The sequence below is a fragment of the Zea mays genome, chromosome 7 (assembly GCF_902167145.1).
Source record: "Zea mays cultivar B73 chromosome 7, Zm-B73-REFERENCE-NAM-5.0, whole genome shotgun sequence".
NCBI lineage: Eukaryota > Viridiplantae > Streptophyta > Magnoliopsida > Poales > Poaceae > Zea > Zea mays.
The window spans coordinates 182,073,645-182,087,580 of NC_050102.1; the positions used below are offsets into that span (position 1 = coordinate 182,073,645).

At 42.4% G+C, this 13,936-nt stretch overlaps 1 protein-coding gene across 2 annotated transcripts; it reads right to left on the minus strand.

Moving 5' to 3' along the window:
* Positions 1-1,945: 1,945 nt before the first annotated feature.
* Positions 1,946-8,172, minus strand: LOC103634435 (uncharacterized). Of its 2 annotated transcripts, none has more exons than XM_008655958.2 (9): positions 7,738-8,172; positions 5,887-6,072; positions 5,651-5,743; positions 5,392-5,574; positions 5,194-5,287; positions 4,923-5,105; positions 3,411-4,540; positions 2,636-3,213; positions 1,946-2,449 (listed from the first exon to the last, which is right to left on the minus strand). In XM_008655958.2, the coding sequence occupies exons 1-9, from the start codon at positions 8,041-8,043 to the stop codon at positions 2,374-2,376; spliced, it is 2,829 nt and encodes a 942-aa protein (XP_008654180.1). In that variant the 5' UTR covers positions 8,044-8,172; the 3' UTR covers positions 1,946-2,373. The 2 variants fall into 2 exon arrangements, with proteins under 2 accessions (XP_008654180.1, XP_023156402.1); XM_023300634.2 differs by lacking the exon at positions 7,738-8,172 and adding an exon at positions 6,235-6,822.
* Between the last annotated feature and the right edge of the window lie 5,764 nt (positions 8,173-13,936).

Genomic DNA, 13,936 nt, shown 5'->3' on the forward strand with positions numbered 1-13,936 from the left:
CATATTTTGATCTATCTTTTTTATAAGTTTGATTTCATGTAACTTATTTTATAAATTTGAGCTCACAAACTTTCTCTTATTTGGTCTCTGTATGGTGGAATTATGTCATTTTATAATATCTGTTCGTTCAGTCAGTCGTTGTGAACTCTCTTATAATTTCTCACTTCATTGGCCGTGTTGTACAAAGACATATTGCATGGAGTAAACAATAACACAAGTTAGTCAAATCAAAAAAATATTATACAGAGAACAGAGGCAATCAATAAAAAATCTTGAAATTTTTTTGATGGGTATTGTTGTAAGCCGTCGCAACGCACAGGCAACCGACTAGTATACTTAAAGCATCAGTTTCAACGGTCGTCCTGCGTCATCTTTTTATAAAAAAGTCCATATATTTCTTTCAAATCAACTCATCGTAAAGTGTTAAAAAAACAGTGCATAAGGTGAGTTATGTTAAAAAATGCTACAGACGGTGGGGTTTGAACCCACACCTTGATGATGGAAGAAGGGTAAGAGACACTAGATGAAGATGTATAACCAATAGAACATCATGCTCATGTGTTTATAATATTGAATATAAACTGTACATATGTAAATATGATTTTTTTTAAATAAAAAATAATCGTGTCGGGTCAGGCCAGCACTACGGGCTGAGACGCTAGGCGAAGCTGTCTAACCTGCGGAACATCATGCTCAGGTGTTTATAATATTGAATATAAATTGTACATATGTATGATTTTTTGTAAAATAAAAAAATAATCGTGTCGGGCCAGGCCGGGCCAGCACTACGGACCACCGAGGCTACGGTCTAAGCACTGCACGACGCTCGTGTCGGGTTGGCCCAGACACTATTAAATGGGTCGTGCCTCGGGTCGGCTCGTCAGACATGGCTCATTTGGCCATCTATACCTTCACACAATAATGATGGTCCTCGCATCAGTTGCCACCACCTTGTTCGCCATTCTACTTTTCTCTCTCCCCTCATGCATCCACCTCCACGCCACCCCATTCTCGGCAGCGGGCGTAGGAGCATACACCTCCTCCCCCGTATTCGTCTGACACTAGCCCCGACACCGACTTGTGCAGTGGCTATTGCACGTCCACGAGGACGTTTCACATCATGTGCGCACCATCGTTTTTGCCGTCGTCGGACGTCCCATTCGTCTTCCCGGCCTTTGTCCTGTTCTTCCTCCCCATCCTGCTGCCCCCCGCCAACGGTTGCAGCCGCGAGCCGACCGACGCTCGTCGACGAGGGTACGGGGTGAGTCGGCCATGCTCCTGGCCTTTCTCCATGCGTGCCATCGAGGAGGACATGATGGCGCCTGCCACGCTTAGGTTATCTTGGCGATAAGGAGTCCAGGTCTGAGATATTGGACAACCAAGGCCCGTAGCGTGGCAGCAGTCGGTATATGCTATGAAGTTGGTAGTTGTGTTGTGTCGCTTCGGCGCATCCATAGCTAGGAAGATACTCGCATTCTCTCGTCCTTCTCGGATTGACGCCTGGTGCGGGTGCCTCTAGGTTTGGAGCTGCTCCGGCTGAGCTTCTTTCTACGCTTGCGTTCTCTCTCCCTATATATTTAACGGTATACTACTTATGTCGCCTCAAGATGTCCAGGTCTTCGTCATGTCCTTCTCCGGCAACGAACAGGTATGTCCGCCTCTTTCCTCCTCTCCTGCTCTACGAAACCTTGGAAGTGAGGGAGACGAGGGATGAGGGTCTCTGATTTGTTGTCTACGGTACCCGTGCGTTCATAAAAAAATATTATGCGAAGAGCGGAGACAATCAATAAAAAATCTTAAGATTTTTTTGTGGATAATTAATGTGGGTATTGTTGTGAGTCGTCACAACGCACGGATAACCAACTAGTGCCCGTAAATACTACAGTCGCTAATAGCCTAATACATATTTCTCGGTAAAAGAAATGCATGGAAGCAATAGAAAAGATACAACAAACAACTGCACCTAAATGCCTTTTCTTCATTTCTCTATTTTTAAATCAAAAGCTTAAAAAAATCTACAGAATCACGATTCCTTTTTTGGGGAACATTTTCTACTTCCCCTATCCAATTTTTTTGGACTGTCTATGCTAAAGACGAAACTATATTGCTCACTCCGACTTCTGGGTGTTGTTTATCTAAGGATTCATCTAATAAAATGAAATAAAGGTGAGATGAGGATTATTATTGTTTTACACGACACCACATTGCCACCACATCACAAAGGTGAGTAGCCAAGCATCCAAACTTGCTACACTGTCGGACGAAAATCCTGCCGGGGCACCTATCCGACATCCTGCTGTATCTCCGAGCCTCGTCCCGTCATTAACTTCTACCACTACGATTAGCATGGATTATCTCGACGTCCTGTCAGTCTCAGCGGCAGCCAGCTTGGAGGGGAGGGAAATCAGATTCATTTCTCAGTCGGAACATCTCTTCACTCTCTTCTGACCTGCACGTTTTCACCAAAAAAATCATATTATGGGGATTTCTTGGCTCGAATTACTTCTGATACAACAAAACTGCAGACTCGATTATGCCGTAAACTGCAACAGCATGAGCTACATGTTCCAAGCAGTAAATCATTGCAATGCACTGATTGCATAAAAAATCTACACTATGCGATGGAAATGAATACCTGCTTTTGGTTTCAACAGCCTTAGCGCTGGGCGCCACTGAAATGGGGCCTTCGGCTCTCTTTCTAGTAGGAAGCGCTGGGAATTCTTCCTCAAACTGTGTCGAGGTTGAGGGAAGTCCCAATGAGAATGGCCCCAAGGATCCGAACTCCAAACTTTTCGCCGCATTGAACAAATCTGCTGTGACAGGTGAGGAAGGCTGACAGGTAGGTTTTCCTTGTCCATTTTGTAAAAGTACTGTCATTGGCGGAGATGATGGTGGCGTTGTGTGTCTTCCCTTCTCAACAAAATCTCTTCCTACTGCCTGTTTGGTTCCACCATTTGTTGCAACATGCTCCTTGAAACGAACAAAATCTCCATCCGAAATTGAGCTCTTGCTCGAATAACCACTCTGTTGTGCACTGTTTTGCTTAGTCGGCGATTGATTTGTTCCACTTTGAGCTACGCTGTCTTCAGTTTGTGAATCGGCAAATCCTTGCTCAGCTGAGTAATACCGACGATCAGGAAACCTCTGTCGTTGTTTTCTTGCTCGTATGGTTTCTCTTTCAAGCATCATACGTTCCCTGTATGTATGATAACTCTGAAAACCAAAACATGAACGGAGTTTGAGTGAGTAACCAGTAACCACTTGTAGAAAGTTTTACCAAGAAACACAGACACATGATTTCTGGTTAGTGAGCAATTGGTGTGCAAGAAAACATGCAAACGCTAAATAGTTAACTAAAAAAGCGCAAATAAGGACACAAACAAATATGATCATGTGGTAAGAGTTCGTACCATGTTGGGAATGTATGTGCCAGTTCCATGCGATGTAGGAGAGAAACAAAACCAAGAAACATGATAGTTATCTGAATTGTTTGAAGGAGATGGAGTAAATGTTGATCCGTTGGGGGACAATGGCACATTCTGCTGCCAAACCATATCCACTTGAACCTCAGCATGTGATAGTTGTAAATCGTCTCCTGTGCTATGGGAACAATACACATGAGATAGTTTCCTTCTCTCGCTATCAGTAGATGAAACTAGTGACAGGCTTGAGGATCTAGTGCTAGTTTTCAACTTCAAGATAATGTCCGACATCTTGAAAGAATCCTCATCTAGCACATCAGCTAAACATGCTTCTTCAACAGCCTGCAGGAGTTCATCAAACAATGACTCCAGGTGGTACTGAACTTTGCGAAGGCACCCTAAGTGCAACTCCAGATCACCTGAGAGATCCAGCATATTTGACAGCAAGAAGGGTGGGAGTAGCTTTTTTCCTGCGCGGGGAGCAGTCCAATCTGACTCATCACCAAAACAAGAACTGGAAAAATCCAAGATATTTGCACTAGTCGAGTTTGTCAATATATGTGATGGATGCTCTGGATAAATCTGCTGCGGCACATTCTGGTGTAAATCTTCCTCTGCTGCATAATTCTCGAAGCACTCATCACTGCTTCCATTACTATTATCTTGAGAACAGGGTGAGTGGCTGCTTAAGCTTGCTAAAGTTGATGTATGTTCTTTGAAATCAGATGCATATTCCATGAACCAGATTTTGTTCCAAGAAATATCCTGAACAAGACCAGGCAAATACTTACCTGAATTTTTATGCGCATCTGTCACACTCGAATCCTTGTCAGGCAGTTTCGATGAATGGCATTGACATGAACTTCCGTTTTCACCCTCATTCATGCAACAAAATTTAAACTTCGATCCGTCTTCAGTAAGCGCACTCTCGGGACCACGAGAGGGATGGAATGAACTACAAGTGTCAACGTCTGGTCTTTCACCATTTCCGTGTCTCTTCAGTGTGTTTGCGAAAAATCCATAAATCTCATCACGAATGTACTCTGATGGTAACAGGAGAATTTGACCAAGCTTCTGTGCTCCAAATGAGAAAGCACTCCGTATGCGATAAAAGTTTGCTGCGCAAGATTAGCATATGTCAAAAACACTTATCATCAGAACCCTCCATTAAAAGGATGATCAGTATACATGCAGCCAAAAAATGTGATAAACACACATACACTAATTAAAATATTTTTTGTTGTTTTTAAACCTGGTTTATATTTCTCGAAAAAGAATTTTTGTACTGACGATTGTCTTAACTGAACCGTAAGTGGAAATCAATTTTCGCTGGCGGTTCTGATTTAACCGTCAGTGAACAGATCTATTTCTATTGGCCTTTAGTGCTGGCGGTTCTAAAAAAACGCCTATAAAAATGAGTTACAAATCATCTGTATAGTATTTCTTTGTACTTGTGGACACAGTACATAATAAAATGAATTAGTGCCTTTTCATTCCAACCTTTGCTGACACTTCTGCCGAGGTTATTATTCGCCTTGAGTGGATCGATTATGTTTAAAAACTTCTGGCGAAATTGTGTGCCACATCCGTCAAACTCATTTGGAATTACAACAAGCCTATCCAAATAGCCTTGTTGCAATTCTTTGCCAAGCAATGATTCGCCTTGTACATCTGTAGGTTCCACTGCAAGTTGCAAATTTTAACAATTAGACAAGAGATCATTCCACTGGCGATTCATATATATAAAACAAGACAAGAGCATATGACTCACCAGTTAATGATGACAAATCAACCTGACCATTTAAGCTAATGCCATACCGATCCCAGTCAAACTTGCTAAAATATTCCAAAAACCTATAAAGTGCCTGTTAAAAAAAGCAGGCAGTGCATGCAAAAGGGTCCGTTCAAATATCAGTTAAACATATTTGTAAAGAGGTCCAACGAAGTTCTGGGTTCCAAAAATTATTACCTCAAGAGGACCATGCAGAGACTTGTGGAACATATTGAATATGTAAAGAACAAGTGTTTCCAAGGCATAAGTAGATATCAGTCCATGGTGTGCTCCTAATATGCGACTTTCATGGTAGCACCAGGCCTTTATTAACATAATGCTCCTTTTGAACAAATGGTTCTGCCCAATCTGACGGTCAACCTAAGGGAGTAACAGTAACTCGTTGAATCTATAGTGTTCTTCAAACCCAAAAAGTGCATGTGGAGCATTTGCTTACCAGCTCAAGAAAGCAGAACGTGGACACCCCTCCAATCTGGTTGAAAGAGACATCCACTATAATGTTCTCGATAACACATTTTATAAGCTTAACCTAGTTGAACAATAGAATCAAAGTTAGCACAAGGGCAATATATATATCAAAATGTGCCAAGAAAAAAATAGTGTGTAGTATCAAGTGTCAACTACTTTGACACAAAAGTGGGCAAGATGCACAAGTAGGAATATGTACCGTACCTCAGCGTTGATGAACTGCAAGCCTGTGAGTTTGAACTCGGCGTCACAGTTTTCCTGCTCCGACTGGAGCATGCTGCGGACATCATCGATGAATGTACTGTTTAACCATGTGTTCCCCAGTACAGTTATATCAACGTCGCCATCGGGGAGATACGTCCTCAGAGGCACTGATCCAAACGCAAAGACCTGGGGATCATATGATGTTACAGAAACAGCAGTTCAAAATAAAGGAGATCATTTTTGTTTCAGTAAATAAAATGTGTGTGCTGAAGTTTAAAAGAAAGGAGATAAGGTGCTGCGAACTGATAAGAAAATACACTGAGAAAATGTGCTTTGCACTACACTAACATCAGCAAACCAACGAGGAAATGTGGATGTAGCCAACACGGTGCCTTTTTTAATTGCAGACAAAGTTTCAGCAGTTCGGCGAACGACACTGAAGAAACGGCGGGAGCATAGGAGGACAAGGCGCGTGAAGTTCGAATTCGGCATCCATACACACGCGTTCATGGGCCGGAGTGGGCCGAATGAGCTTGGGCTGCGTCCCATAAATACGTTGAGATTGTAATAACCGGATAACAAGAATTTGGAGAAGAAATATAATACTCGCCGTCTTCCTGCCTCTTCTTCCTGTTCCCAACTCTATCTGCTTTCCCCTTCTCCACGGCCCTACTCAAACCTTAACACAAAGCAAAAGTTTCCAGATCTCATGCGTGCACCACAGTTGAACGCAGTACGGTGGCAGGAAGTGCGGAAGGAACCTACGTCTACGTGTACGCTGATCGCTCCTGCTCTGTGGCATCTATCCGTATCTCAAATATTGTTGCCTTGTTAGTCTGTGGCCACAGCAAGCCGAGGAGGTTGACATGAAAGCGTGGTCACCAGATTTCATCAGTAAATATAAATAGGATATGCTCGCTGCATTAGCCTAAAAATGGTCAGGCCCGGGCATGCACGCTCGTCTATAAGCTATAGGCATGCATGCCCTCTGCCGTGGCATGTAGCTAGAGCAGGCGGACACATTTGAGCTGCCTGAACAGTGGTAGCAGCAGTTGTCGAATGCAGCGGCAGCGGCCAGCGAACCAACAAGACTACAGGAGAGCATTGCAGAGGCACACGCAAATACTACGCGCATGAAGAGAACAGCCATGTACGGAGAAAAAAAATAGCCATGGGCCCATGCCCATGGCACGTGTGTGTCTTTTTCGCAAGAAAGAAAGGACGCGGAGAAAGCTACGGGCTACATATCCCCTGCGGGCTGCGGCGACAGCGACCACATAGTCCACGTCACGTCACTAGCGACAGGGTCTAAACCATCATGCGACAGTGTCAACGGCAAATCAGTAAAATAGGACGACAGTACAGGATTATATGATACGTCGTACTTATATGTTATAATAACAAGCATAAAAAATATTATGTTAATTAATGAGAAAATATTTTGTATCTCTATAATAATGATGATGATCTAGTCTAATTACACACATGAACATCGACGACGACGAGCATGAGCCTAGGCCTACTAGGACCCACCACTCCACCAGGTCCTAGACGACGAGACGAGAGCGACGGCGTGCAGTGCAGTACGCGGCGATGCGATTGGGATCGGGGTTGCGGGTACGCAGCGCGGGCCAGCCAGCGGCACGAGGCTTCCGTTCAGCAAGCAGCGCCGCCGCACGAAACGAAACGAAACGGAAAAGCTAAACCCCCCTTCTTCCCTTTCTCTCCCTCCCCTCCCGAAGCTGAAGACGACGACGAGAACCCGGCCGATCGAGGCACCATGCATATATACGGTGGGGGGAATGGAGAGGGATCGGAGCGGGGGCGCACGCACGCACGCACGCAGTGTACCTCGCAGCCGAGGCAGGAGCCGATGAGTCGCCTGAGGTAGGCGATGACGTCCTGGCGGCGGCGCTCCGCCTCCCGGGTGGGGTGGACGCGCAGCACGACCTCGCCGGCGGCCGCCTCCGCGGCGCGCAGCGCGTCCCGCCGGATCGCCGCCGCCGCCGGCGCCCTCCTCGCCATGACCGCCGCCAGCGTTTCGCTCGCGCCGGCGCCGGCGCCGCCCCTCGCCCACGGGAGCGACCGCCCGGAGTCGGCGCAGGGCACGAACCACCCGCCGTCGGCTCCCTGGACGCGGCCGCCCAAGTGCGCCATTGCTGGAGCAAACGGAGGAATCCGATCGGGACGAATGGAAAGTGCCGCGGGCGGAATCGGGAAGATGGGTTTTCGTTCGCCCTGCGACTCTGCGAGGCAGCAAAAGATTTCTGGCGATTCTTCTTTCCCCCCCCCCCCCCCCCCCCCCCCCCCCCCCCCCTCTCCTTCTCCTCTGGGATCGGGTCGGGTCGGGTCCGGTGGGGATCCAGGTGGCGTTGGTTTGGTATCTTCGGCTGCGGGCTGCTGCTGCTCTGACAAGGTGTGGAAGTGGTTTCGTTCTCGCTACCTACCTAGTACTACCTGGGTCTCTCTGCACTCGCCTGCCGCTGCTTATATATATACAGAGAAGGGATAGAGGCTTCGCTACCTGTAGATAGATAGAATAGATTGATTAATTCTGCCTTTTCTTCTTTAAAATAATATTATATATACGATTTGTGGGGTCTAATTATATATGGACAAAAAGAAAAAAGAAAAAGGAAGGAGATGTGGAGGATGAGTGCTAAAACAGGGGGCTGGGGGATATTTAAAATCGATAAGGACATCCAGGTCATGTATGCGTCATTGGGGGTTCTCCGATCCGTCGCTAAAGTGACTGCGTATGTAGAGTTTGTAGACACATCTCCGCTCTGTTGTTTACAAAAGTCAAGTTAAACGTGTTAACTGTCGACGAGAGCGTACGTGCTTGTGCACCGACAAATGGATGCCAAAATCTTTGTTTGTCTTTGACAAGTGTCGGGCACGTACGTACGTATTTTGATTAATTTCCACAAACGGCATAACATGTCCTTCCTACCTAGCTAGAAAGCGGATGAGGAATCGGCCCATTCGACCGTACCGATCGTTGAGTACAATTTTACTAGCAGTACAAGGGGAAAAAATTCCATCTCGCATCCATGAGGTTTACTAATATATCGCACATACTAATGCTAATCTCGAAGAGAATGGTGGCTGCACGAGGGAAGGGGTTGACAGCGACGGCGCGAGTGAGGGGAGAGAACGACAGAATCGTGGTTAGAGGTAGAGGGATGAGTGACAAGAATTAATTCACATAATATTGTTCATTGACTTGAGTGAGTAAGAGAGGTATCCATCGATCTGAACCGTTGGTTTTGATGATGTGTTAAGTCAGTGTGCAATTTATTTGATGGATTATTTAGTGAATGTTATGAATGTGGGTTGATTTGATTTAATGGGTTCTGTAAATTTTATGTGTTGTACTACCTCCATCTTTTTATATTTGACGTTAAACAGCACAAAAATGAAAACATCAAATAAAAAAATATGGAGGGAGTATTATATACTGCCATAGTGGTATAGATATAGATGAACACACACCAAAAAAATTGGGTGCCTTAATATTAGGGAAACTGACGAGGTGCAGTCAGAGGCCACTGCTATAATATACAGCACAGAGATCTCCGTCTTCTAAAGAAGAATGGAATATAATCACATCATTCATTTCCTGCTAGTACGTACATCATCAGAGAATCCAGAGGCACATTGATTATTTTCTTCAAATACAATATAGATAGACGATGCAAGCAAAGGAGGCAAGGTAAATAGGAGTATACTCCCATTAATTGTTTCATTTCAGTAACATTTTTATACAATTGTCTATATATAATGATTAATTTCTCGAAAACCACGAATTCCATTTCTTCCGTAGAACGGGAGGGCAGTACGTATACGTTTATTACCACCTCTCTTGCATATATTGCTTGTGTCCATGTATATTTATTTCTCTCTCTGGCCAAGTATATACTCACTCCGTTCCAAATTATAATTCGTTTGACTTTTTTGGACCAAGTTTGACCGTTCCGTGTTATTCGATTTTTTTTTTTGCAAAAAACTGGAAAATTCAAAGCCAAAACTAAAGTATATTATATGCTAAAAAATAATATAGTAAAAATTTATAATAATTGTGACCTTTTTTTTAATAACGTGAGTCGGTCAAATTTAGATTAAAAAGGTCAAAAGAATTATAAATTGGAACGGAGGAACTATATGGCAGTAGAGATGGAGAACACGTATACTTGGTATATTGTTATTGTTCTCTTAACCATTGTTTTTTTTCCGGATGACTCTTTTTTTTAAGCAGTAGTTGATGGGGGAGCAACATGCATATTTGAAGTGATGCAAATCTTGACTGCCTTTAATTCAATGCCTCTTGGCTGCAGAGAAAGCCTTCTGGATACATCTATATATATATATATATATATATATATATATATATATATATATATATATATATATATATATATATATATATATATATATATATATATAGAGGAAGACCTGCTAGCTGTATATTTTGGATCTAGCTGATAATATGCTACTGGTTACTGGTATTTTTGGCTAAAATAAATAACAAAAATACAGTTTGATGATGACATAACCATAGCCATAGTGAACCACCGGCCGTTCGAATTCGATGCAAAGGAGATGACCATATCTTTAGGCTAGCCTAGCCATGTCTTAAGGGCGCAAAGATAATATTATTAATATCTAGAACGGCTTTAATTTTTTTTTTCGCGGCGCGGCACAGTTGCATCATTGTTTTCCGTCCTGTTCTTCTATTCAAAATAGCCAATTTTGACAGGTCAGCACCCAGGTGGGCCCGCTTTGAATTTCACGAAAATTGTATGCATGCAGGAGACGTAAGAATTTCCCGTGTTCAAAAGCGATGATGTCGTCTGCGAATATTTCGTCAGGGGTGTAAATCAGTAAATGTAATATTGAGCTAATGTAGGTTCTTTGCAGTAATAGCATATAAACTGACATAGTTACTCACTCAGTCCACAAATGTTTGTCGCTATGGTATTCGTGACAGTCAAACTTTCTTAAATTTGCCTAAATTTATAGAATATATTATATGTATCTTCGAATAGTTTTACTTAGGACCTGTTTGGAAATAAAGTTTTTGAAAACTACAATTTTAGAATACTACAGTTTTGAAATGTCAAGATATACCCACATTTTTTTACCACAACATTGAAAACTTTGGTCTGGGGCTAAGTCAGCGCCGGTCTGAGCTAATGTAGGTTCTTTGCAGTAATAGCATATAAACTGACATAGTTACTCACTCAGTCCACAAATGTTTGTCGCTATGGTATTCGTGACAGTCAAACTTTCTTAAATTTGCCTAAATTTATAGAATATATTATATGTATCTTCGAATAGTTTTACTTAGGACCTGTTTGGAAATAAAGTTTTTGAAAACTACAATTTTAGAATACTACAGTTTTGAAATGTCAAGATATACCCACATTTTTTTACCACAACATTGAAAACTTTGGTCTGGGGCTAAGTCAGCGCCGGTCTTGACATTTTAGAGGTCCGGAACAAGACTTATAATGGAGGCCCTTGATAATATTAATTATTACACATAGTTATAGTGCATATATATATATTGTTAATAAATATTTATGTATATTTGAAAACGTTGTTCATATTAAATACAAAGTAACTAAAATATAACATAACATCTCGTAGAAAAATGGGGTATATATGTGTCCAGATGACTCAAAAGAAGGTTACCTCAAACAATGATCAAATAGATGTAATACCTTGTGAGATCAATCGATCATGTCATGTTAGTTTCGTGTTCGCTAGGTAGGGGAAGACAAAAGCGTTGTCGTACCCAATGTCGTGTGTTGGCTACCGAGAGGAGACGGCACAACCGCCTGTCTGTTTGCGACTGAGAGCCTAGGCAGACAGGCCTGAGACTATGAAGTACTACTACTAGAATATAGAAATCAAGATTAATGGGTTACGTCTAATTCTCCTTGCTTGTTATTGCCGTGTTGTTGACTTATAATTAGGTCTTTAAAAGTTTTGTAGAGCCAACAGACATATATATACAATATACGCTATATGGCTGTATATATGTTATTTAGTAACTAAAGTGAGGCCCCATTAATTTGGGGGCCCTGGTCGGGGGCACTGTTCGACCCTCGCCAGGGCCGGCACTGGGCTAAGTTTTCAAAACTGTGAAAGTACTGCAGTATAGCCAAAACCGTAGTTTTAAAAACAGAGTTTTTGAAGAGTCTACCAAACACTTTATTGAAAAAAATACCACAATACCTCAAATACTACAATATTCTAAAAAACAGAGAAAATACTCTACTTGCAAACAGGCCCTTACTTGACAAATGATGATCTAAGGGCTATTTGGGAACCTATTTTTCAAGGGATTTCCATTTTAGCAAGAGAAACTAGTTTATTTTTATATGAGAAAATAGGAATCTTTTTTGGAAAATGGAGTTGTAAAACTAGCCTTAATAAATGAGTGTTTGGTTTGAGGAATCACTCTATCAAAAAGTACATCCATTCCTCAAATTTTATGTGATGACCATATTCCTCATGTTAGTACTAACAAAGTAACTAACTTAGTGATAGATTAACATATTACATTCCACAAATAAAAAAAAGTAAGGAGCGAGAAGATAATAGACTATTTTATTCCTCGATCCAAGCACCCTAAAATTTTTTCGTGATGCACATCGAGGCTAACCTAGAGAACTGCTGATTATTTCGCACAAGGTGCAGCTCTGCAACAGAATGTCATGCATGCATGCATACGTGTGGTGAGGCCGTGGGGGTGATCTGGTGGATCTGCTGTGCAGCCTGCCAGGCTCCATGGCTCCATCCATGCATGATTCATGGTGGTTAATTTCTGTTTCCTTTTGTGTATCCCTTCTGCCTGCGCCAAAAGGCAAAAAAAGCCATGCGCATGTAGGCCTACTATGCGGGGCCAGAAAGTCACAGCAGGGGATCGACAGCCAGAGTAGTGGTCGGCTGTCCCTAGTCGTGACTCATGACAGTGACAGCAGATGAAGATCCTCTCGCTCTGACATGGAGGATGAGCAAGTTTTTTTTTTCTCTGTCTCCATTGATTATTTATAGGCTGTTGGGCACATGCATGAGCCTTTCGTATGCGCACACCACCACCATTGAAAAGTGTTTGCCTGTGGTCAGCTGGAAAAGAATCGAAGACGGTGCCACATGAAAAACCAAATTAAAATAACCTCACTTATAATGGAGATAGTTTTTTTTTCTGACAACAGAGGTAGCTAGTGAGGTTATTAATTTTTCTTGGCGCTAGCTCCATACGGTTCTATTAATTGTTACTAGTGTGCTTGATATTTTTTTTCTGACAACAGAGGTAGCTAGTGACTCAAAACCACAAGCAATTAACCTGCTGCCGGAAATAATTTGTGTACATTCTACAGTTAGTATAGATAAAAATAATATCATTAAAGGCTAGTTTGGGAACACCGTTTTCTCAAGGGATTTTTCAATTTTTTTAAGAGAAAATAAACTAATTTCTCTTGGAAAAATTAGAATCTTTTGGGAAAACGGTGTTCCCAAACTAGCCTTAAGGTTCATGTAATTCATACGGATCGTCCTTGGCGAGCGTGTGGCAATGTAGGCGTGACCGGGACTTTTAAACTTTGTTTGGCAAGTACGTAGTGTATAAACAGTTTTTTTTGTCATATCGTATTATGATCATGAACAATGACTAAGATTCTAGTGGCTGACTATATATGAAGTGGACAGCGTAATCCTGATTACAAGAAGCTAAAGCATATCTGATCATTTTTTAGTTCTTGCTTTCGGACAAAGGACATCGATACCATTTCTCTGGACGGACTACAGCAAGTAACCCTATTTTGTCCCTCAAGGAAAACAGGGGCTACCACCAGCCACCAGGGGTGGAGCTAGCGATTTTTACGGGTTCGTTTGGTAGAGCTATGCTCCATGATTCTCTAGCTTCGAGAGCTGATTCTCTAATAGAGTAATTCTGAGTGATTCTCTACCAGAAGTGAATCTATTTGACAAAAACTGTTTGACAAATAGGTTGTGAAGTAATTTATGGGGAACATGTTGG

Coding starts and splice junctions, on each gene's coding strand:
- LOC103634435 (XM_008655958.2), bottom strand. CDS start 8,043: ATGGCGCACTTGGGCGGCCGCGTCCAGGGAGCCGACGGCGGGTGGTTC. Junction 5,575..5,650: donor CGTTCTGCTTTCTTGAGCTG/GTAAGCAAATGC, acceptor TTACTCCCTTAG/GTTGACCGTCAGATTGGGCA. Junction 2,450..2,635: donor GCTGTTGAAACCAAAAGCAG/GTATTCATTTCC, acceptor GAAAACGTGCAG/GTCAGAAGAGAGTGAAGAGA.